The sequence below is a fragment of the Cyprinodon variegatus genome, unplaced genomic scaffold (genome assembly GCF_000732505.1).
Source record: "Cyprinodon variegatus isolate N-32 unplaced genomic scaffold, C_variegatus-1.0 Scaffold1951, whole genome shotgun sequence".
NCBI classification, from domain to species: domain Eukaryota; kingdom Metazoa; phylum Chordata; class Actinopteri; order Cyprinodontiformes; family Cyprinodontidae; genus Cyprinodon; species Cyprinodon variegatus.
Window position 1 is genome coordinate 19,118 of NW_015152404.1, and position 24,737 is coordinate 43,854.

The following is a 24,737-nucleotide window of genomic DNA, read 5'->3' on the forward strand; positions in this document are numbered from 1 at the left end:
TCCTGCTCTTCATCCTCTGGGGCCATGATGTCACCGGCTCCCAGGCAGATGTTGTGCAGGACAGCACATGCAGCAATAACCTGTAGAAAAAAAAGAAGACAAAAATATTTATTTTTATTCAGTCATTATCTTTTTTTCATTATCTTTATTACATCATTTATTAGAAATTTAATTTTACTTCATCTAGATCCACCTTTTAATTTTTTTTCTCGTTTTTATATTTAGATTTTTTTTCCTGTGTTATGTTTTTGTTATATAATTGCAAATAAAATCAGGCAGTAAGGGGATAACAATTTAGACAAATAATGATTTATTTCTCAATATTACAGTTTGGCTTCTCAACACAACATTAGTGATAGTGAAAGTAGCGATTTAAATCAGTTATTTACAGGGTTTGTACACATTTAACTATTCAATTCAAATTACTAAAGTTGCAAACAAGCTTATATCAAGTCTTACAAATAAATATAAAATTTGATATTTAAACATATTCGTCAATCTGCTGACAAACGTTTGTTTAATAACTGGTATATTCTGATCATTAGCAGGCCCCTGTGAGGGAAACTAATAGCAGGTAAATGTTACCTCTCCACTGCGCTCTGCCAGCCTGAGAAAAATCCATCGTTGGTTTTGCTGTCGCTGAAGCCGTCAAAGCCGACTCTCCTCCTCCAATAACAAGAACATTTAAAAAATAAAATAAAAATTTACATTTTAATTTTTTTGTTTTTGTTGTTTCTTTCTATATTCTTCTTCTTATGAGATTTTATTGCGGTTGGCAACCTTGTGAAATGTGCATTACCGCCACCAACTGATATGGATTAAAGCAAGGAAACAGGAAACGATTCACCCCAGAAACAAAAAACAAAAAAAACCCTGTGTAACTTAACATAATAAATACTAAATCACATTTGCCCTTATAATTTTAATTTAACTTTAGGTCATCGTCAGTTTGCCTGTTTCTGATGGTCCCATCGGTCCTCCCATCATGCTTCCAACCATCTCCCAGTTTAAATCTTTCACGTCCAGATATTTTTCTGCAGCCTTCATTATTATTTAGATTTTTTCGGTTTTTCTTGTCGTTTGTGCAGTACAATTAAACACTTCCACCATGAATAGAACAAAATTTCTCTTTTTAAGAATTAGTGAGTCTTCATCAATTTTTGGAGATTTCTCTAGAGGTTTGGAATATGCCGTGTGTTGAACTGTTGGTTTGTTTTTTCCTGACTGAGATGGGATCCTTTTAGCACCTTCAGCGTACGTAATTCCGAGCTCAAATTTCATTTTTTTTATTTCCTCAGACCTTTTGCTCACTTCACAGCCACAATAAGCAGCAGTATGTTCCATTCGGATCAACAGTGTCTGCAATTGATTAACAAGTCTCCACTGTACAGAATTCTGGCACCTCTGACTTCTCCTACAAGTTTATTTATGGTTTTTGTTAAGTGAACCGGATTCCAATTTGTAAAAGAGTCTGCCTGATTAAGGACTTTGAATATGACTTTGTATTAATTTTGTTTTCCTGTGGAATGTATGGATTGATCATCACTGGATTGTTCTGAACTGGACTCCCCTTTAACTGATCTCTGTTTTTTCTGCTTTTTCTCATTTTTTGATGTTGCAACTTCCAACCTTCTTCATTATCACTATTTCCCTCTTCCATCCCACAAGAATCGCTTCCTGTTTTCTCACTACTCACGGCCCAGGACATTTCTCCACAAGCGGCTTCAAAACACGCGCCATGCACCAAACGACCATCCGAGCTCACGATCTCTTCCCCTTCCACTTCTTTCCATATTTCTCAAGCTGTCGGATTTTGTTTCACGCTGTTGTTGGGGTAGACGTGATGACGTCGTGTCGCAACCAGGAAGTGCTCCAAAGGCTAAACCGTCCCATTTACCAATGGCCGAGGATCCTCCGGAGCATCCTCCGAAGGCTTGGTCCTCCTAAGGCTGGGTAGGCTGGGCCCTTCGAAGTACGCTGCCTGCGAATTGAGACGTAGCCCTATACTCTCCCTCTGCTGTCACTCTTTGTTGGTTCCTTGTCTTTGCTGTCTTCTCATGCAGCTGTCTACCTACCTTGTCTCTCCCTGGCCCCTCGTGTTTGGTTTCCCCAGATGTCCCCTTGGTTCTGGTTTGCTTTTCATTATTAGTTGGATTTTTGGATTCCTGCCTTTGTTTCCTGTACCTCTCCATTAAAACTCCAAGAAATCACCTCAGCCTCTCTGCCTCTGCATATGGGTCCTCAACCTCAACCAAAACCTTGACAACAAACATACATCAGTTTCCATCGAAAATTAGACCTTCCTTATCAAACCTTTTAAAGTCACATGAGTCTCTGTTTAACTTGCTCTTATTTTTTCTCCAACGACCATTACATCATCCAGGTAATAGGCAGTTCCAGACATTCTACATTACATAGCCTTTTGTAGGGTTTCGGCGTACTTGACAGGCAAAATATAACTCTTGCTCAAGATGACTGCATATTAAGGTAGCTCTGTTAATTTGTGGATCAAAGTTTCTTTTTTCTAATGATTTTTTATCTCTTGTTTTGGATGTTGTGCACCTGAAAGGAGTTTTTTTACAATATCATTTAATTCTTGAACATATGTAATAATACGTAACACACCCAACTAGGGGTCTTAATTGGTTCTCCTGGTTCTCACTAGTGTCCTTGCTTAAGTTGGATCACAGATGCTTTTGAGCACCTGGAAGGACAAATAATAATAGATTATGTAAGGAGTAACAGGATCACAGAGACCTGAAATTGAATGTTGTCAACCATTGGATCCATGCTTAGCAGTTCTTTTATTTACATTTGTAAGTTTAATATTTGTCTCAATGATTTGGGTATCATCAGAAGAGTACAAAGCCTGCAGCAGCATTGCCAGAAAACTGAAATTTTTAAAACTGCAAAGATGCAAAATTACCAGTACCATTGCTGAAGATTGTAAGCTAACCTAACTTTTGTTTTCTTTCTAGTGTTCCTGTTATGCAAAAGACAAGAGAACTGCCCCTATATTGGCTACCTAAAAACAAGATGAAGTTTTTTTATTTGTTTCTTCTTATATGCCGGATTGCTTCTCCAGGTACATAGATTTTTTTCTCTGTGTCAATGCATTTATTTTAGCTTCCATTTGTTACTTAAAACTACAGGGATAGCTGACAAAATAGATAATGCAGTCTGTGAATGTTGTAATAAAGCTTTGTAGTATTAAAGTTATGTATGTTGTTTGTATGTGCCAAAGATTTAATAATAGTGCATTCACCCTGAACATGGTTTCAAATTTGAGTGCTGTCAACTGGCTTACATATTGGTAGCAATTTGCATGGTAGGTGACAAGCTCTATTATCACTTTACCACTTAAGTACATGGAAATATGCCCCAAAAAATACTGAGGGCAAGAGTCAGAACTTCTAGAATGGTTCAGCGGGGTGCTCCACAGAGACATTTTTAATTCCATTATTTAAGTCTGGCCATTTTCAGAGTCTTAAGGAGCAAAAACATTTTTGTATCTTTTGAAAATGCCTTGCTGTAACTGTATTCTCTCCTGTCTCCCCTGCCTGACATTTCACACATTATATACTTGATTTTAATGTCATGTTTCTTTTGAAGCTTCTGTCTACAACTGGTTAGAAATGTGTCACAAAAGACATTCCAGTATAATTGAAATAAGTTGCTGTATATTTAGTTCATTTAAAATAATCACCCAGACCCTAATTGTACTATTATGATGATGGTGCCTAATTATAAATATTTCTATTACAATATCACAATACTTCAGTTATCATGCATTAGACATCCAACTTTTAAAACTGTTCAGGAGCAGCATCTTCCTTTTCAGTACCTGCTCTCCCTCTATCTCTCTCCTCACCGCTCTTCTTGGTGCTTGGCCCAAAGAGGAGATAGGTTTGTCTTAGCCTTTTCCTCCATATTTTGTTTACCTTTAGGGACGAATATCAACAAAATCAATCTAAACTCATAGAAATCAAAATAATATACATTTAATATCATGGATCAATTACGTTTATTTGTCATTTTGGTACAACACCAAGCACTGAAAAACCAAAGCTGAAGACGTGTTTAATTTTCAGCCGTAGACTTCGCTAACATGTCAATCGCATAATGAATGTTGATTCAGTCGGTGGAAATTGATTGATGACTAGTCCTGGCAGAGATAAATCAACTTTTGTTGATTTAAAGGGAGGTACCCTTGCTGTCTGAGTACCTTCCTGGGCTGAAATCTTTCCTCATGGAAATGCATTTTTTTCTCATTGTCATGAACAACTGATACTGCTTTGCGCCTACATTAGTAGCTTGATGTGCACCACTTCCTTGGACTGACAGACTCACAAGGCAGTAGCTTGTGTGTGGCAGTTACCATAGCGACAGTGCATGATGACGATGACTTATGATCAAATAGTTGTGCTACTTTGGGCTTTTCAAATATAAAACACCTCACAGTTAGCGTGAGACCATGATCATCATCCTACAGTCAGTTTCAGTGTTATTTATTTTACTTTATATCACAATTTAAGCAACAAATAAATTTATGAAATATAGAGGATACGACCTCAGTATCCCCCCGAATTCAAGTCACCATGACAATATGCAATAGGAAGTCTTCCATTTTACACCACTAAGAATAGAGATTTTTCTTCAGGCATATAGTTTTAAAGAACAGAACAACAGTGCTTAAGCTGCAAAGGAGATAGACATGACTTGAGAGAAGAATTAATGCATAAGTTTATTTGTAGCCCTATATATCAGGCCATTTTGTCATTTATTAAAAGCATGTTCCTATAAGTATTCTCATTTGTTAATCACTAAAATATGATTCTTCCTGGTCAAAATCTAATTTTTAGTAGTTATAACTCTGATAATATATTTATTACATTCCTAAATTTCAAAGTGTCAAAAGAATTGTACTAGTAAGAATCAAGTTTCATATACATTCCTTGAAAGCATTAAGCATAGCATCAGATAAATGTTAATATTATCAGGATAAATATTAAATGCAATCAAACTGTAAATAAATAAACAATGACTGAGGAATAAAGAATAGGTTATTTCAACTGGTACCGGTTCCAGGGCGGGCAAGCTAGAGCAAAAGAATTAGAGGTTTACAAAATGAGTGCTACCATGGCACCAGCAATGAGGTAGCTTGGAGCTTACAATGCTATCCAGTCCAACCGTTTTAGCATAACTGTTTAAGCTCTTCAAATAAATGGAATTGGATCTTTCAGTCAGGCTCAGTGAGCATTAGTATTCAGTTCAGAACTCCTACTTTGATATTATCAGCAGTTGACTCAGAAATCATTGACACACAAACAACACATATAAAATATATATTCTATCTTTTGCCCAAGCAGAGTATTTATTAAGCATCCGATAAGGGGTTGAGGGTTTGGTTCCGTGCTAGAGTCTGACTCGATTTGATTTGTCCTGTTCAAACACAATCCGCTCATCCAATATGTAGCTCTCTAAGAGATCTGAGGTATTGAAAGCAAATAACAGAATTCAATTTTGTTGGACTTCATTTTTTCACTCAGAGCATCCTTAGCATGGAGATCCCTTTAAGGTGGTGGATAGCTTGTAGCAGTGGCTCAGATGGCGTCAGCGCAGCTCCAAACCGCAACCGGACCAATGTGTCACGATCTGTTGATTTTACAGTTCCAGGAAATGCCAGAACCAGTCTAGCATGGCTCCGCTACTTAAAATGGCTCCTGTGCGAACAGTAGTTGGGCTTAGCTGATCCATGGATAGAGCCAGATTAAGCTCTTCTGAATTGTAGTTAGTGAGTCAGCCAGAAAATGAAGACTCTTCTCCTGAGGGGTTTTGGTGGCTACGACGTAGCTTTAGCTGAAAACCGTCTCGCCTCAACTGAGATGGCAACTGAATGGAGTCGGCTGCTTAAGTAAACTCTGTCACAGGGATGTGATGTCAGGGGAGTTGCTCCTGTTTATGTCTTTCACATTTGATCCTCAACAATGAGAATAACATCTTAAGTGAAATACCCAGTCACTGGAAACAGCTTTATGTTTTATGTTTAATACTCTTCCTTCCTTTTCTCTACTTTCCACTTCTTGTCATTTATTTGTTCCCTTTGTTGTATCCTTAATATACATTCTTGTTATTCATAGCCCTTTCCATTATACTTGCACTTTACAAAAGGGGTAATCCGCTTAGTCCTCAATGATCACTCTATAGGAGACCTGGTTCAAAGATCCTTTAAGAAGAGTAGGCTGACAAAGGAGGGAAATAGAGGCAGGACTTATATTAGTTAAAATATATAAAATCTCCCCATCTCAATCTCTCATTGTTTAAGAAATGTTATGAATAAATTCTCTATCTCAATTCTCTTTGGAAAACTAAACATAATACTGAAAACAGCTCAGTATAACTTGAAAATTATGTTTTTCAACAGAAATACACTCCCTTGTGTTTACCCTTTGTGGTATGTCAGGAATCTCAAAGCTTCCTGAGTTTTTTGCTTATGGAACAGTCAATGGAGTTCAATTTGGTTACTGTGACAGCGACAGCAACAAAGAGATCAAACCCAGAACACCTTGGATGAACAGACTTTTAGAGGATGATCCTCACCATCTGAAGTGGTTAAAAAACAAATGCTACTACAACTGGTTGGATTTCAAAGCAACCATTAAAACACTGATAAATCGCTTTAATCAGTCGGAGGGTAAGTTAAATTTTTTATGAAAAGCCTAAACAATTTAAAAGTATGTTAATCACTAATCATTCAAATTGTTGTGAAATACAAGTGCATCTTTTACCTGATTACAATTATGGAATATTGTTAAACTATCTTGTTTATGTGATTTTTATAAAGTTTTTGATTCTTGCTGTTTTTATTTTTTACTTTTGTATTTTCACATTTTCTTAATTTCTTCTTAGGTGTTCATATTTATCAAAGAATGAATGGATGTTTTTGGGACGATGAAACCAAAGAATTGGATGCCTTTAGTCAGTTTGGCTATGATGGAGAAGATCTCATACGTTTTGACCTGAAAACTCTCACATGGATCACCCCAAGACATCAGACTGTTATCACCAAACACAACTGGAACAGTGATACTCAGGGTTGGAAGTTTGCACTGACAGAAGACTGCAAATATTTCCTTCAGCTTTATTTAAATTACGGGAAAAACACCTTGCAAAAAACAGGTACCGAAACAACACAGAATGTTGTTTTGCATAAAGAACAGTTATCAAGTCTCCCTTAACTTTGTAATATTTTAAAGGTGACCACAAAACAGGCTTAAATTTGAAGGCAACCAGATTTTCGCTAAGTTTGTTTGTGAAGACTGTTTCGACACCTATCAAGGAGGTTTGCCAGTTCTGTTAATTTGCATCACTGGTGGCACCCCTCTGGTGTGAGCAGACAGAACTGACAGTCTCCTGGATAGGTGTCAAAACATTTTCAGAATAAAAAGAGAGAAAACCTAATTCAATATAGAATAGAAAAGGATTCAACTTTATTGTCATTACACAGTCAAAAGTACAAAGCAACAAAATGTACTTTGCATCTATCCAGAAGTGCTATACAGGACGTAAACATTTATTTACATGTGCACAGAGATTCTGTATGTATTGACTGTAAATGGTATATATAAACAGAGAGTAATTGTAAGAGGCTATAAAATAAACAAACATGAAAACTTTATCAAATCATACAGGAAAGTTTGGATATGGATTATATACGGAGTGAAAAAAATAAGTATTTGAAGAGCCTCCTATTTTGAAAGTTCTCCTATCTAGAAATCATGGAGGGATCTGAAATTGTGTTCGTAGGTGCATTTCCACTATGAGAAACATAATGTAAAAAAAAAAAAAAATCCAGAAATTACTATGTATGATTTTTATAACTATTTGTTTGTATGATACAGCTGTAGTTGAGATGGCTCATGCATCTGTTTAGGGTGACTATGTTTCTGGGCTGGCCTGGGAATGCTTTGGAATTCCCCAGGGGCAACTGGCCCAAGTGGCCTGGGAGAGGGACGTTGATGGATGGATGGATGGATGGATGGATGGATGGATGGATGGATGGATGGATGGATGGATGGATGGATGGATGGATGGATGGATGGATGGACAGCTGCAAATAGGTATATGAACACCTTTTTATCAGCTAGAATTCTGATCCTGTTAGCCTGCCTTCAAAATGTCCCCTCCACTTCATGTATTATCCTAAACTAGATGCACCTGTTTGAGGTTGTTAGCTCCATAAAGACACCTGACCACCCCATACAATCCATAAGAATCCAACCACTAACATGACCAAGACCAAAGAGCTGTCCAAAGACACTAGAGGCTAAATTGTAAATCCCAACAAGGATGGAAAGGGCTACGGGGAAATTGCCAAGTAGCTTGGTAAAAACAGGTCCACTGTTGGAGCAATCATTAGAACATGGAATAAGCTAAACAGGCCCGAAACTTCCTTGGACTGGGACTCCATGCAAGATCTCCCGTCGTGGGGTCTCAATGATCCCAAGAAAGATGAGAAATCCGCCCAGAACTACACGGGAGGAGCTAGTCAATGACCTCAAAGAGTTTGGACCACCGTTTCCAAGGTTATTGTTGGTACAGTAAACCTTTAGACTTCATGGTTTGAAATCATGCATGGTACGGAAGGTTCCCCTGCACAAGCAGCACATATCAAGGCCCATCTTGAGTTTGCCAATGACCATTTTGGTGATCCAAAGGAGTCATTGGAGAAAGTCATGAGGTCAGATAAGACCAAAATAGAACTTTTTGGTCATAATTCCACTAACTGTGTAACTAACTGTTTGCTGGAAGAACAATGCTGAGTGCTATCCCAAGAACACCATCCCTAATGTGAAGCATTGGAGCATCATGCTTAGGGGGTGTCTTTCTGCACATGGGACAGGGTGACGCCACTGTATTTAGAAGAGGATTACCAGAGCCATGTATTGCAAAATTTTGGGGAACAACTTCCTTCCCTCAGAGCAATGTAAAAGGGTTGAGGCTCAGTCTTTTAACATGGCAATGACCCGAACCAGAGAGCCAAGATAACCAAGGAGTGGCTCTGCAAGAATCATTTCAAGGTTCTTCCGTGGCCTAGCCACTCTACAGAGCTAAATCCAATAGAGAATATTTGGAGGGAGCTCAAATTGTGTTTCTCAGTGGCAGCCCAGAAACCTGACTGATCTAGAAAAGATCTCTATCTAGGATGGGGGCAAAATCCCTCCTGCAATGTGTGAAAACCTGGTGAAAAACTACAGGAAGTATTTGACCTCTGTAATTGCAAACAAAGGCTAGATATTAACATTAATTTCTCAGGTGTTCAAATACTTACTTGCAGCTGTATCATACAAATAAATTGTTTAAAAAAAAATCATACATTGTGATTCTTGATTTTTTATTTTTTTTTTATCATGTCTTTCACAGTGGACATGCATCTCCGGTGACAATTTCAGACCCCTCCATGATTTCTAAGTGGGAGAACAAAATAGCAGGGTGTTCAAATACTTTTTTCCTTACTGTATATTTGGTGTCAGGAGGCATTCAGGAGCATGACAGCTGTGGGGAAGAAACTGTCCAGATGCCTGGTGGTTCTAGGTCATAGGATTTTGTAAGGCCTTTCAGAGAGCAGGAGTGAGAAGAGTGAGTGTGCAGGGTGAGTGGAGTATTTGGTGATTTTTCTGGCCCTTTTCAGACACTGCTTCCTGTAGATGTCCTTGATGGAGGGGAGCAGTGCCCCATCAATGCGCTGGATAGTTTTTACCACCCTCTACAACGCCTTCCAGTGTGAGCCAGAGCAGTTCCCATACCAAACTGTGATACAGTTGGTGAGGATGCTCTCGATAGTTAAGCAGTAGAAGTTTATGAAGATCTCTTACAACAGATGGTTCTTCCTCAGGGTCCTCAAGAAGAAGAGGTCCTACTGCACATTCTGGATGAATTTCGAGCAGCTGGTTGTCCAGGTCAGGTTTTTTTGGGGATGGAGACTCCCAGGAACTTAAAGCTGTCCACAAGCTCCACCGCTGTCCCCTTGATGCAGATGGCTGGATGTGGGTGGTTAACTTTTCCTGAAGTCCACGATGAGCTCCTTGGACTTTTTGGTGTTCGGGTTGTTTGTGTCACACCATTCAGCCAGGCAATCCGCCTCCTGCCTATAAGGCAGATTACTGTGGTGTCATCTGCAAACTTGATCATGGCGTTGGAGCCATGGACATGTCTGCAGTCATGGGTGAGGAGGGGGTAGAGGAAAGGACTCATCACACAGCCTTGTGACACTCTGGTGTTTATGGTGAGGGTGAATGAGAAGTGGGTGTCCAGTCAGACATGTTCGGGCCGACTGGACAACTACTGTTTTGGGGTTGTCATGACCAAGCCTGTTGTGTGGTTGCCATGACCCAGATAGCTGAGAATTTACACAGGGATGTTGCATTATAATTTGGGAAAGATCCCCTAATGTTGGTGCAAGATTATGAGTATATTTCCAGAACACAGAAAACACATCTGTTTTAGTTTGAAATGTGAACAACAAAACTGTTTCCAAACAGCATATCAAAGGGCACAGGGCAAAAGAGATCCTCTGAAGATATTAAAGCCAGCTCCTAAGCCACCAAATAACTTTTGAAGAACTCTCACAAAGGAGAGAAAAAAATCCAGGTCCAACTTTCTGAGAATCTTCCAGAAGCATTTTTTGAACAGGTTATCTGTTTCACTGAAAAGGCACAGTGCAATCCACACCCACAGAAATGAGAGATTTACTAGTCACATTAACTTAGTGGACCGAAAAATCAAGTTGACTAAAAAGGATACCAAGAACATGTTGCCCCTTCTTGACTGTGCTGAGCACAATGAGGACAACAGGAATCTTAATGGTGTGTTTTACCTGTCTTCCCTCAACTTCAGAGGAGAAACGGAAGAGCACAAACATTTTAGGAAATCACTTGAAGTATGTGGTTATCCAAAGTGGGCATTTGTTAAGATGGCTAAAATATTAGCAGTAATAACCACACTGCATGAAATACAAAGGAGAAAACATATATGCAAACAAATTGTGATTCCTTATGTTTCAGAATTTTTTTTAGAAAATCAGAAGAATTTGTCGAAACAAAACTCAATAACATAAAAACTGGTCCATCCTGAAGACAGAAAACCCAAACCTGAGCCAAACAACAATGTTTATGTGATCCAGTGTAGCAAGGGCTGTGCAGGCTCCAATAATGCAGAAAACAAACAACTAACAAAATAGATGGTGCAAAATACTGTAGGAACCACTAACACTCGGCCTAACACTCAACTTCAAGAACAAAGTGTTTAAAGTTTTATTGCCAAAGGTTAAAACACTGCACACGGGGGTAGCTAGGCAGTAACTGGAGATAAATGGGACTGATTCGGACAGTTCATGCAAGGGCAGATTAGAAACGAAAAAGTGGGTAGGACCAGACTTGTTCTGGTATAAAAGACAGCATCAGGCTTGTCTTGAAGTTGGCAGAGAGGATAGGCCTTATCTAGAATTTGCAGTGAAGGTCTGACATGGCTTGAATATGCAGTCAAGATTAGATGTGGCTTGAAGCCGTACAGAGGTTCAGATATGGCAGGTGCTGTACAGATGATCAGATGTGGTTTGCTGCAGCAGAGGATATGATGTGTTTTGAAGCTCCACAGTAGATCCGACATGGCTTGAAGTTATACAGAATATCATACGTAGCTTAAAGTTATACAGAAGATGAGACGTGGCTTGCAGCAGCACAGAGCATCAGACATGGTGTAAAGCTGATGCAGTGAGGCAGAGAAACAGGAACGCGCAGGACAGCAGAGAGAGCATAAAGTTTTCTCTTCACAGGGGAACAGAAGACCTCGCCTATTCAGCCAGGCCAACAATTCCCTTTAACAATCCCCCTTTCAAAGACATAGACAGGTATGGGGCATTGCAGGCTAACAAAAGAAGCCAAAGACCTCCATTCCAAAGGGGTGGACCCGTTAGTCCATTTCAATTTGCATTTTGTCTAAGCGAAAAAAAAGGCTTTGTTGGGTAACTGTATAAAGCCTCAAACTCTAACGCTATTTCTGACATTTTTAATTGAAAAAATTTCCTTGATGGGAAGCGAAACATCTTCAAACTTTGAAATAAAGTCTAATAGATCTTTTTTTTTTTTACTTTTTTGGAATGACAATGACCTGAATGACTGAGATTCTTCACCAGCACATAAAGTTAGAGGTTAAACAAATACTGCAGAATGTAAGAATTGAGATAGAATGAAGAAGAATGAAGAAAAATAGTTCCTCTGTCCTCTAGCAGTCTAAGCCTATAGCAGCATAACTGTGAGAAAAGCTCAGGATAACCAGAGCCATTCTAACAATAAGCTTTATCAAAAAGGAAAGTTTTAAGCCTAGCCAGCCCCTTGGACTAAAACTGGTAGTTGGTTCCACAGGAGAGGAGCCTGAAAACTAAAAGACCTGCCTCCTATTCTATTTTTATATATTCTAGTAACAACCAACAAAACTGCAGATTGAGAGCAAAATGTTCTTTTAGGAACACAAGTTATAATTAGATCTCTGATACAGTATGATGATGGAATAAGATGGAGCTTGGCCATGTGGGGCTCTATATGTAAGAAGGAGGATTTTAAGTTCTATTCTGGATTTAATAGGAAGCCAATAAAGAGAAGCAAGGATAGAATAAATATGATTTCTCTTTTTAATTCGTATCAGGAGTCTAACTGCAGAATTTTGGATCAGCTGAAGAATTTTAACTACAGTTTGTGGACTTTCTGATAGTTAAGAACTACAATTGTCTAGCCTTGAAGTAAAAAATGCATGGACTAGTTTGTCAGCATCACTCCTGCCCAGGATGGCCTATTTCTGATTTTTCAATATTACAGAGATGAAAAGAAGAAAAAATCTACAAACCTCTATGATATGAGATTTAAATGACAGGTCCTAGTCAAAAATAACACCAAGAGTTTTTACTTTAAGACAGAAGCTGTTATAACCATAATTTCATTTAATACATAACATGCTAAAATAATGTTTTTACTGGTTTATATTGTACATAACATTTCAATGATACATTCTTACATTTGTACTTTTTTATGTAGTTGTAGGAATCTCATTCACTTCAGTTGTTTTTTAACCACATTTCTTTTCAACTTGTGTCATCAGTTCTTCCCTCAGTGTCGCTCCTCCAGAAAACTCCCTCCTCTGTGGTTACCTGCCATGCTACTGGTTTTTATCCTGAAAGCGCCTTATTGTTCTGGAGGAAAGATGGAGAGGAGATCCATGAAGGCGTGGAGATAGGATTCATCCTCTTCAATAATGATGGAACCTTTCAGATAAGTGTGGACCTTAATATTTCATCAATCAATGATGAAGACTGGAATAGATATGACTGCCTCTTTCAGTTCTCTGGTTTTGAGGACAAGATCACCACCATACTGGACAGAGTCATAATCAAGACAAATCAAGGTATATTTAAAAATAAGAAAATTCATATTTATATTGTTTTTTATGTTATTTTGCACTTGATCAGATTTAATCAATTCACATTTAATAGTTACCACATATTCCACAAGAATTGAAAATCTTGATCCTGAGATGTCCAATTCCTTTAGAGTAATTGAACAGGATTTTGGCCTGCAAAAAACAAACTTCTTGTTTCTCATGACATTGTCTCTTTTTGTAGCAAGCTTTAAACAACCTCCACCTTAAGGTGGTGGAGGGGTTTAAGTGCACAAATGGTACCAGAGGCAATGCTGTCAGGGCTTACTTTTCCTTGGAAGGGTCTCCAAAGGCAGACAGGCTCTGGGGGATGGGTCAGACAAAAAGCTGTTCAGAATATCCCCTTAATGACGAAGAGGCCAGTGCACCTGGTACGGTGGAGCTGGGACCCCACCCTGGGTCCAGGCATAGTTTTGGGGTTTGTTGGCAAATATCTGGTAGGCAGGTTCTTCCTCGCAGGACCTGGCCGAAGTCAGCCCGAAGGAGTGACATGAGGCCATTCCCCTCTGGGCCCACTACCTGCAGGGGGAAACATGAGGGACTGGTGCAGAGAGGATTGGGCAGACTGAGGCCTCAATGACCCAATCCACAGGCACTGGGGTTCTGGGGATGGGGAATATTACCTCACTGGGGGGGAAGGAGCCTGAGCTTCTGTAGGAAGTGGGGCAATATCAGTTAGAAATAGTTGACTTTCTTCCACACATTGTTGGGGCTCTGGAACCCAACTCCTTAAGGGAGCCTGGACTCTCTTCTACTCTGAAATGGCCCACAAGGAGAGATGGAGGGCAAGTTGTCCATCTACCTAGGCTAGAGGTTGTTGATCCTATTTTCTGACCTTCGGTGGCATTTCATGGACACTCTTGTGAAGAGAGGGGCAGAGCTTTCCACTGATCTCAATTTGGTGGTAAGATATGCTGGAAAAAAAGGAAATTGGACAGGCTTTGCAGCCCCAAACAAGCTGGTCTACCGGTAACATCTGGATGAGCCCTCAGTCAAAAATATTTTCAACTCCCATCACCAGGGAGCTTCTGCCAGATACCATGGGTGGTTGGAGACACAGAGTATGAGTGGACAATGTTCTCCGCCTCCATTGTTTATGGGGCCGTCAATACCTGTGACTGTAATTTCTGCAGTGCCTGTTGCGCTGGCAATCCCCAAGCCCTGTGTTGGACAACAGCAGTAAGGCAGGCTCTCAAGCTGAAGAAGCAGTTATCATGAGTCCAAGCCTGTCACCAGTACTCGAGTTGAAGGAATATGAGGGGGGATGGCATCTACCTCTTAAAAAATGACCATCCCCCACAGCATCCCCTTTGACATTTTATCACTGAATGTGTAAAATGTATACTGTATGTTAACAGTAATGGCAATAATATTGCCCTTTCAACATTTGGTGGGCTGTGGGCTTAAAAAAAAATCATGAAAGCCATGCCAGTCGAGGGACTGACAGCAGTTCTACTGTAAAGTACCTCAGTCAAGGTCACTGACCGGCGTACCAGGCATGTGATGACCATACCATGCATATTGCTTTAGGTTAATAGACTATATTAATTAGGCTATCAAAGTTAAAAAAAATCAATCCACTGGACTTTGTTTCTAAGTTAGAAGTCTTTGGACTGCTATATAAAGCTTCTAGCTCACTGCTATTTCTGCCATTTTGAATTGAAAAAGCTACCTGGATGGGAAGCAAAACGTCTTCAAACCTGGAAACGAAGTCCAGTGGATTGTTTTGTTTGTTTTTACTTTTTTGGAATGACTATGATCTGGATGACTGAGAATCTTCACCAGCATACCGCTATGTATGCTTCCAAAAAACAAAAAAAAATTCCACTATCCTCCTCTTTTTTTTTTAAACTAGACTGGAGGACCAACTCTGCCATATTTAAAAATAAATACATAGATAAATTAATGCTCAATAAATAAATAAGCATACAATTAATTGCCCCCAAAATTACAATAAACAAATGAATGTAGGTAGAAAATAAATTATACAGTGAGACATAAATGTATGAATCTCTTTTAATGAGCTTCTTTATCTATTCATCTTTGTTATAATTACCTTATTTACTTATTTATTGTCCGTCATAATCTTCAACTTTATTTATTACTTATTTTTTTAAGTATTTATTTGTGTGCATGATATAATATTTTTGTCTGTTTTATTTTTCCTTTGTATTATTTTACCCTATATATTTCTTCAATGCTATTTGTTTCTGCATCTCGTTTTAACATTTCTGTTTGTATTCTGCCTCATTATGCAAATAAGAAGGCGTCTTAGAGGGTCAATTTCTGCCCATTGGTTGGCGGCCCATCTTCTTAACTCACAGAGCTCAGAGTATTAAGTTAAAAGTACACTTTTCTGTTGCTGTTGTTCAATAAAAGTTCGTTTTAAGATCTTTTGAGGCGAGAAAATTATACTGCTAAGCGTCACTATATGACCCATTTAAAGATTATGTGTGTAATAAAAATAAAAAATGTTCCAACGTTGAGAGGACCATGGCAACCAGCGGAGCTTCGAGGGTAACGGCAGCCAGAGCTAATCCTAGCCCGTCTGCACCAGCCCTCTCTCGGCATAGCCCTGTGTGATGGACCGCTGGCTATGATGCTGATTTTTTGTTTTATTTGGCAAAATGTTCATTTGAATTTTGTTTATTTGACTGTGTTAATTATTATTCCCCCACTAAATGAAAAAAGTCAGAATTTATTATTATCTAGAGCAGAGGTCTTCAACAGGGGGTCCGTGACCCCTAGGGGGTCCACAGAGGTACTGCATGTGGATCGCAGAAGTTTTGATTGATCCCCCCCTGCAATTTTTTCCACTAATTGAAATGTCTTTAAATACATATTAACATGAATTCAACACACTGAAGTAAACATATAAATGCAGGCAGAAGATGTCTTTCAGGCATCAATGCACACACTCAGCAACACACAAGAGATCTTTCAAGCTGTGCACCGTTTCATTCACAACACCTGTCCCATTAACAAGGAATCAGAAACAGAAATACTTTAATAATCAAAGGGCGAAATTACTTTTATTACATTACTCCATATGACTATAAGACCAATTTGATACAATGTATATAATTAGGGGGTCCCCGCTCCATCTCGTTAACAGTTTGGGGGTCCTATGCCTGGAAAATGTTGAAGACCCCTGATCTAGAAACTATTAATAACAGGAGGAGAAAAGCAGCTTTAGACGAGCCGAGCATCTGAGGTCACGAGTTCTAATTGACCCAGATTTATGCTGTGTGCTCCTGTTCTCCCCGAGTCCAGGTTTTCCTGGCTTCTTTTCAAGAACATACTTGGCGAGGACATGAGTCTGTACTTGCATTCTTATGAATTGAGAAACGGCCACCGACTTCAAACTCGACTTCAGACTCTCCTCTCCTCCTCTCTTTCACCGATGCAGTAAAATGCTAACCAACCAATGGGCAGGATTGACCCTCTAAGACTATGTAAGACTATGTAAGACTAATAATGAGGCAGAAATGCCGAAATGTAAAAACAACAGGCAGAAATAAATAGTGTTGAAGGAATAAATAGGGTCAAAAAATACAAAGGAAGAATAAAACTAACCAAAATATTATCACATGCACATAAATACTTAAAAAAAATAAGTAATAAATAAATAAAGGTGAAGATTATAATTGGACAATAAATAAATATGGTAATTATTACAAAGGCGAATAAATAAAGAAGCTAATTAAAAGAGCTATATGCATTTATGTCTCACTGAATAGTTAAATTTTTACATACATTTATTTGTTTATTGTATTTTGGGGGGCAATTAATTCTATGCTTATTTATTTATCGAGCATTTATTTATTTATTTATGTATTTATTTTTTAATATGTCAGAGTTGGTCCTCCATATACCTGTCACTGTCTGGGTGGTTGCTGTAGCAAAAACTCCAGCCTAGGAGGAGTTTGGAGAGGCCACTGACAAAAGCTATCAGCTGGCGTCAAACCGCTTCTGGCAAACCATCCGATGCTTCCAGAGGGGGAGGCAGCGCTTTGCTAAGACTGTTTTGTTGGGATCGGGGAGTGGGGAGCTGCTGATTTTGAAAGAGGAGATCATTGGATGGTAAAAGGAAAACCTTATTAAAGAAGAGACAGTGTTCTTGTGGCTGGATTCATTCATCACCCAGGGCGTTTGAGGAGTGCTTTAGTCGGGGTCCCATTAGTAGGGGCCATCCAGTATCTGTACAGGCTGAGCTGGAGCTTGATCTGTATTTCCGGCATTAGGTTGTATTTGTTCCCAGTGCATCTTAGACTCTGATAAGGGTGGACCGTGGCCCTGTAAGAGTTGTAACTTTAAAAAAATTAATGAATCAGTGGTTGTTGTTTTTTTTACTGACTTGCATTTCTCTCTATATTAAATTACCGGTAAGGGGTGTTTTTAATTTTTCGCAATCACAACCAAAACCATCCTTCCGTATGAAAGATACTGTGTTTTTTTTCTTTCTGTTTTTCAAGGTTCTTCATCTCGAAAATATTTATTTTCTGTTGGAACCATTCTGCTGTTTTTAACAACTCTGGTCAGTGCAGCTTTTTGGTTCTTGAGGAAAAGAAATAGAAATGGTGAGTTTTTTTTTATTTTATTTTTTATTATAGCTACAAAAAATCTAAAAGATAGAAGCCTTTAATACTATTTTTCACATAAAGATAAAAAAAACAAACATTTCTGTGTAGATAGATCTGATGCAATATTTACACTGATAACTGAAGTTTGTTCCCTAAATCAAACTCAACGGGAGTTTTATAGCAGTTTCATACCAGTACCTACAATTGCATATCGGTGTATTACAGCATATTTCATTTGTTAATCCCATTTGTTGGGACGTTAAACCATATGCAATATCTGGCAACATATTCTTTGTGTTTGTTTTTATTTTTTATATTAACATTTAATTGGTGACATGCATTAAGTGGAGACATAAAAACTGGAAAAGTAAATTGCTTCTTACACTTGCAGTAGGAACTTCATTATTGATTTTTAGGCTTCAATTTAATCACATTTCTAAAATTAAAGCTATATAGATTTGAACCAGACTTTTTAGGAATATGCATGACAATACTATACCATTTGACTAGAGCAAAATTTTTGAGATCAGACACTAAAGCAGTAAATATACTGGACACATAACGGCACGTGAGCCGATTAAAGCGGCATACAAGAGTATGTTTGAAATTTAAAATTTACACCACACACTGAAGAGAACGCTCCATAGCAATAGGTTCAGCAGTGAGCAAAAACGAATTATGTGACATGGGTAATTAAATAAACAGTACCTTGAGTGAAAATTGTTGTGTTATAAAAAAAATCTGCGCTGAGTGAAACTGTATCATCATTATTGATTTATTTGGGATCAACAAACTTCCAGCATGCGCTTCCTATAACAATCATTGTCACCTGAACTACCGGAGCCTGACGTTCTTTTATTATCTCATCACAGGTAGCCATTTGTAGTTTTTAAACATGCATAACAATAACGCCATATGTCTTCACTCTAGAATCAATGGGTGGATTACCATTGATTCAGCAGACCTTAGAGGATTATTCTGTCTCTATAGCTGGAAGGTCTGTTTCTACCTAGAGCTAGAAAAAAACGATACAATTCTTAAACTTAAAGCAAAATAGTTACACCTTTATTTTATTTCCTTTAGCTACAAGTCCAGTAGATTTGGTTTCACAATCCACCCCCAAAACATAGCTCTAGGAGTAGGTGAACGTTCAGGGGGGCTCAGCTGTGGAGACTCTTTAGAACTTGCTTTAAAATGTTCTGCAGCAGCATCACCTTTTACTACTTCTGGGTCTGTCAAGGGATCCATGGCAACTAAATGATGATGATTTCGCCAAATCCACCCATGGCGTCTTCCAACATGTATGGACGTGAGATATGAATCACGCCACAGAGCTAGAGTTCTTGGCAAACTTAATCCAAGAACTCTTGCTCTGTGGCGTGATTCATATCTCTCTAAATCTTTCATCCTTCACACCTTTTCCTTGTGAACAATGATCTTACTGTTTGAAAGAACTAGCAGCAACAAAGAGGGAAATGTTAGCACTATCGTGCAAAGTCTTCTTTCTTCTTCTTTTTTTTTCTTTCCATAAGATGCTCTGCTGGACTGTACTCATTCCAAAGTGGTATTGCCCTGTAAAAAATTAAGGCAAGATATGGATCAGCTCCTTTCTTTAGCAAGGCTTTTATTTTTTTTAACACACGTTCAGCTTCCCTGTTTTTTGGTGGATATCTTGGGCTACTTGTACTATTGCAAAGTCCATATAACTTTGCATATGTAGCAAAAGCAACACACAAAAACTGAGGACCATTATCTGTGATTATTACTTCTGGAATACCATGACGTGAAAATGAGATTTCAGGGAAAGAATCAAATCTGCTGAACCTTTAGGACTTAGTTAACTAATTTCCACAAATCTTAATGCCTAATCCACAACTAGAATATATACCGTATACATATAATATATAACCAGACCATAATCCCATCTGACTGAACTTTTCAAATCAAATTTTGAAATCTCACCATTTGTATATGATCAACTTCAAATTATTCATGGATAATCAGATATACCTAAAACTGGTATGAGCAAGCTCAAATATTTCCTTTGGAAATCATTGGGCTTTGACTCAGCTGTGCCCCCCTAGAACATACAAACACTCATATCTCCCTAATGTATCAATAAATTTGTTCCAAATTGTCTGTGCTTACATGTGGACACGCCTTATAAAAGGCATCCCTACATACTCAAAAATGTATAAATACATTTGAAAAAGGGGTCTGCAACATAATACCAATTGTATACTGTAATTCTACTGACGACAACTGAGGCCCCATTTCTTGTGCAACCATTATCTTCTCAAAATGAAAACCACTTCTACCAGTTTTATGGACCCTCAATACAAGCCATTATACTGTAAAAATGTATATTCAAAATATATTATTCAAGTGTCTTAAGAGCAACTTGTGGCTCCCGAGCAACAGGTTGTAGATCCCGGATTTAGTATAACTGTCATTGCAGAGGCAGTGTGGAATGTTGTGATGACCCTTCTTCTGTTTTTTTTGTTTGTTTTTTTTATACAGGACCCTCAGGACGATACTGACTCACCAAAATTATGAGAATACATCCAGTATACGTCCAGACAAACTATTATTTGATTTCAAGTGACATTTCATTATGATATTGATGTTATTTTTGCTTTCACATCATTCATACTTGCACAATACAAAACATTAACTCTTCAATGTACTTTGATTACAATGACTCTGCACCTACTTCCATCTTGAATAGAGTGGCTCACAGATCCCCATTTGCATTGGATCCCGGCCCAGTCTGTTTTCTGATGGCATTTCTTTCTCATCTTCAAGTATTGCCTGTATAATATATAAAATTGTTTGTATAAGAGGAGTTGTATATTGTAATAGTATTGATGACAACTAAGGCCCACATCTTGTGCAACTATTAGCTTCTTAAAATGATTGCCACTTAATTTTATGTATCTGCAGTACAAACCATGATACTTTAAAATGTATATTTGTAATTCATAAAATTATACACGTTGTATTTTTATTTCTTAAAGCTTAAATGACTGTATTTTTAGCTGCACTTTTTAAATTGAAAGAACTGCTACACAGATGGTCATGTGTTCAACTGGTATAGCATAAAAAATCTCCAGAAATCATGTGATATCTCAACTTTAATCTTTCTACATATGTAAATAATTGAATTTGGTGATAAGCACACATGACAAAAAGATGTTATGAACCTCCACAATGTAAAACCTCAAGTAATGGAGTTCCCATTAACACATTTTAATGTGTAAACCTTGTTCTTACAGAGATGTGAGGGGGAGAGTAAAGCTTGCAAATGATACTGATACTTTTTTAAAGGCTATTTCAGGTTTTTGGACATAACGTTTTGTGAAATGTTCACTATCTGTAGCTGAAATGCTTCAGCGTCCTCTCGATCACAGAACCTCCTGCTTAGAGGAAAGTGGCATAGAAAAAGTAGTTTGGGTACTGTAGGACAACATAGCAACTATTGAACTGCACTCATTTAATGCCTGAAGTTAACATTAGGCCATCCATCCATCCATTCATCCATCAAGTTATCTTTAAGTCTATATGCTGTGGTGGGAAAATAATCTCCTATTAATTCCCTTATGTATATTGATTATTATTGCTGAGTTTCATTAACTAAGACCTCAGAGCTACAAGGCCACAAAGCATTCAACAATGATTTCCATCACTGTAAGTAAGAATGACAAAACGTCTTGATCAGAACAGGGCTGAACATCATGCTGTGAGGGCCGTTGTTGTTATTTAACTTAGTGAAGTAAAATAAAGTGTCGACTGAGCAAAATCCATCTATATCCATTTATTTAAATGGACTGTATAGTTGAATACCTTTTTCCTACAACAATTTGGCGTTGTTCTGAAGGAATCCCTCGACTGTTTTTTTCTGAGAGCAGTTATAACAGCAGTGTCTGATCAACCTGGGATTAATTCCTGGCCTCAGCCCAAATAGATGGAGGACTTCTGACTTATTGTTCCCTGGGGTCGGCAGAAGCTACGAACTGATGTTTTTGAGACAGTGGGAAATCTTCAGTCGGCATGGCTCAAGTATCCTCAGATTTAAACACTTAAGGATTTTACTCAAATCCACCTTTTTGTTATATGTAAAACAAGTATGCTTAAAAGAAAATTTAACCTTAATAGATTTAAATGTATGATCAAAAAAAGCGTTACTTTCAAAATTAAGACTGAAATAGCCCCTGAAATAAAGTTATAAATGGCTGATAAAGCTTTCTACTGGGACATAAAAGGCAATTAGGATTTTTCACCTCAGAAACAAACAGTCATTAGGTAGAGGAGGCAACTCCAAGTTAAACTTTGAATGATAGCAGCACAATATCCCATAAGGCTCTTAGGTCATGTGGTCAGAAAATGTTGATTTCTTTTGTTTCTTATCTATCTATCTATCTATCTATCTATCTATCTATCTATCTATCTATCTATCTATCTATCTATCTATCTATCTATCTATCTATCTATCTANTATATATATATATATATATATATATCCTGACACATCTGCTAACAAGCCATATTCTTTATCAAGAATTGTTATTGTTTAACCAAAGTGTGTGTAATTTATTTTGACTCTGACACAACCTTCACAGCTTTTTTCTCATTGTAAGAAAGGGAGGCAAACTGTTTAGATCAGAACAAGGTAGATAACTGTGCCATAAGGGTCGTATGATGAACTGTTCTCTCTTTGCAAAGATATGAAAACAAAGTGCCTACTGAACGAAATCCATCAATCTCTGTTTATTTAACTGGGGTAAACAGTTTAACACCTTTTTCCCACTATAGTCAGAGGTGGTCTTCAGAGAAATCTCCCTTTTTATCCAAGGTTGGGTCACAGCCGAATGGTAACTGGTTTGCTCTTTATTGACTAGAGGTAAATTATCTGCAGATAAATGGACTGAGAAATGCAAATTTACCGCTGACTCAGTTACAGGAGGTTCGGTAAAGATGGGTAGGCTAAGGGCTCCAGGAATCAGCCTAACCTCCCCCAGTGAGAGAAAAGGTTTTCATGCTGTAATTAGGAAGTTGGATCAATTATATTTTTGGCAATTTCTTTGTTCTCTGTGTGTTTTTTCTGTTGTCTGAGTTTGTGGATTGTGGGGGTATCAGTTGTCATTTTCTGAGATGACAATTAAGCTATTTTTTGTTTTTTCAGGAAATAGAGGTGAGAAAAAAGTTAGGGTTGAACTGTAAAACATGACAGTTTCTAGCTTTCATGGCTCATTCTTTCCCCTGACACAAAAGTTAATGCAAAGCTGTTTAAATTAAGAGTAAAGGTGATTGATATGAGAATAATAATAATAATTGGGCATCCCTTCAAATAGGCAAGTAACTGAGTCATTAATTAAAACTAAGGTTTAATTTGTTAACCTTGATTATTTAAGGCTTTGATTTAACTTTAACATATGATCTGTTCTTCTTTGGGCTCCTTTAATTCAAACTGTGTTGGTACCTTTCACTCACGGCTTTACTTCAAATGAGCTTGAGCTGGGCCGACCCTGTCCTGGACCACAGAATGAACCAGACACCTGACCAGGCGACACATTAAAGTGACCTATAATACTTATTTTTCGTTGAGTTAGAGACTGCTTTATGGACAGCCCAAAGTGCTTGGAGACATGCATCTGCCATGCCCCGGTGCATGGCAGTTGGATGTTGTAATACATTCTCAGCTTAACTATAGCTCTCACAAATTTCAATGGTGAAGTCCTCTCGAAATCTTAAATAATTGTTGTTGATTGAAGATGTGTCTAGTAGTTCCCACTGATTTTGCTTGTAAAGCGGGGAGAATGGCGCTAGGCTTACCGCACCGTGAGTCACTGCTGGAAGATGTCAGGAGTGAGGTTTTACTATATTTTGTTACCGGTCCCAGACTCAATGATTGTGACAAAAATTATTGTTTTTATTATTTTACTGATTTACGCTTAATTCATGAAATAAGTGTGAATTTATTAGTTTTAGGTATAAATAATGATCCATTGATTATTTCTTGCTGACCGGACTTTTCCTTTAATCAGCTTTTTTTAAATTATCCCTCTGTCTGTCTTGCCTTCAATCAGGTGGAGTGTTCTAAGGGTCTAAGGGGTGGGGGGGTTGTGTTTAGAATGGTTTAATATTGTCATAAACCTAAAAAAAAAAAATAATAATGTAACAGTTTAATAATGGAAAAGCTATTAGTCAGATTAATGTTCTCTTAATATATAATAACAATTTAATCTCTGAGGATATTTTTATTTACGAGCAACTATACAAATTAAAGGAGCAGTAGATCATTTCTGACTCATGTTTAGGCAAGGCAAGGCAAATTTATTTGTATAGGACAATTCAGTACAAAGACAATGCAAAGTGTGTTACATGATTAAAATATAGGAAAACTAAAACGGAATCAAAGCAAGTAGAAAAAATTTTTTAATAAAATAAAAAATACAGAAACAAAATAGAATATTAAAAACAATTGGACTAAAGAAAATAAAAAAAAGTTAAACTAATGATGTTTCAGTTGAACTGTTTAACTAGAACAGTCAAAGGCAATCCTAAACAAATGTGTTTTTAGTCTTGATTTAAAGGAACTCAGGCTTTCCGCACTTTTACAGTTTTCTGGATGTTTGTTCCAGATAAGTGGAGTATAGGAACTAAATT

At 37.8% G+C, this 24,737-nt stretch overlaps 1 protein-coding gene across 1 annotated transcript in view; it reads left to right on the forward strand.

Annotated features, from left to right (window-relative positions):
- LOC107104917 (major histocompatibility complex class I-related gene protein-like) overlaps positions 1 to 24,171 on the forward strand; it is a 28,405-nt gene extending 4,234 nt beyond the window's left edge. Inside the window, exons 2-7 of the mRNA XM_015405034.1 lie at positions 2,979 to 3,085; positions 6,425 to 6,694; positions 6,910 to 7,179; positions 13,153 to 13,455; positions 17,964 to 18,068; positions 24,158 to 24,171. Of these exons, the coding sequence (XP_015260520.1) occupies positions 2,989 to 3,085; positions 6,425 to 6,694; positions 6,910 to 7,179; positions 13,153 to 13,455; positions 17,964 to 18,068; positions 24,158 to 24,171 (1,059 nt within the window). The 5' untranslated portion in view covers positions 2,979 to 2,988. The remainder of the gene's footprint in view (positions 1 to 2,978; positions 3,086 to 6,424; positions 6,695 to 6,909; positions 7,180 to 13,152; positions 13,456 to 17,963; positions 18,069 to 24,157) is intronic.
- The last annotated feature ends 566 nt before the right edge of the window (positions 24,172 to 24,737 follow it).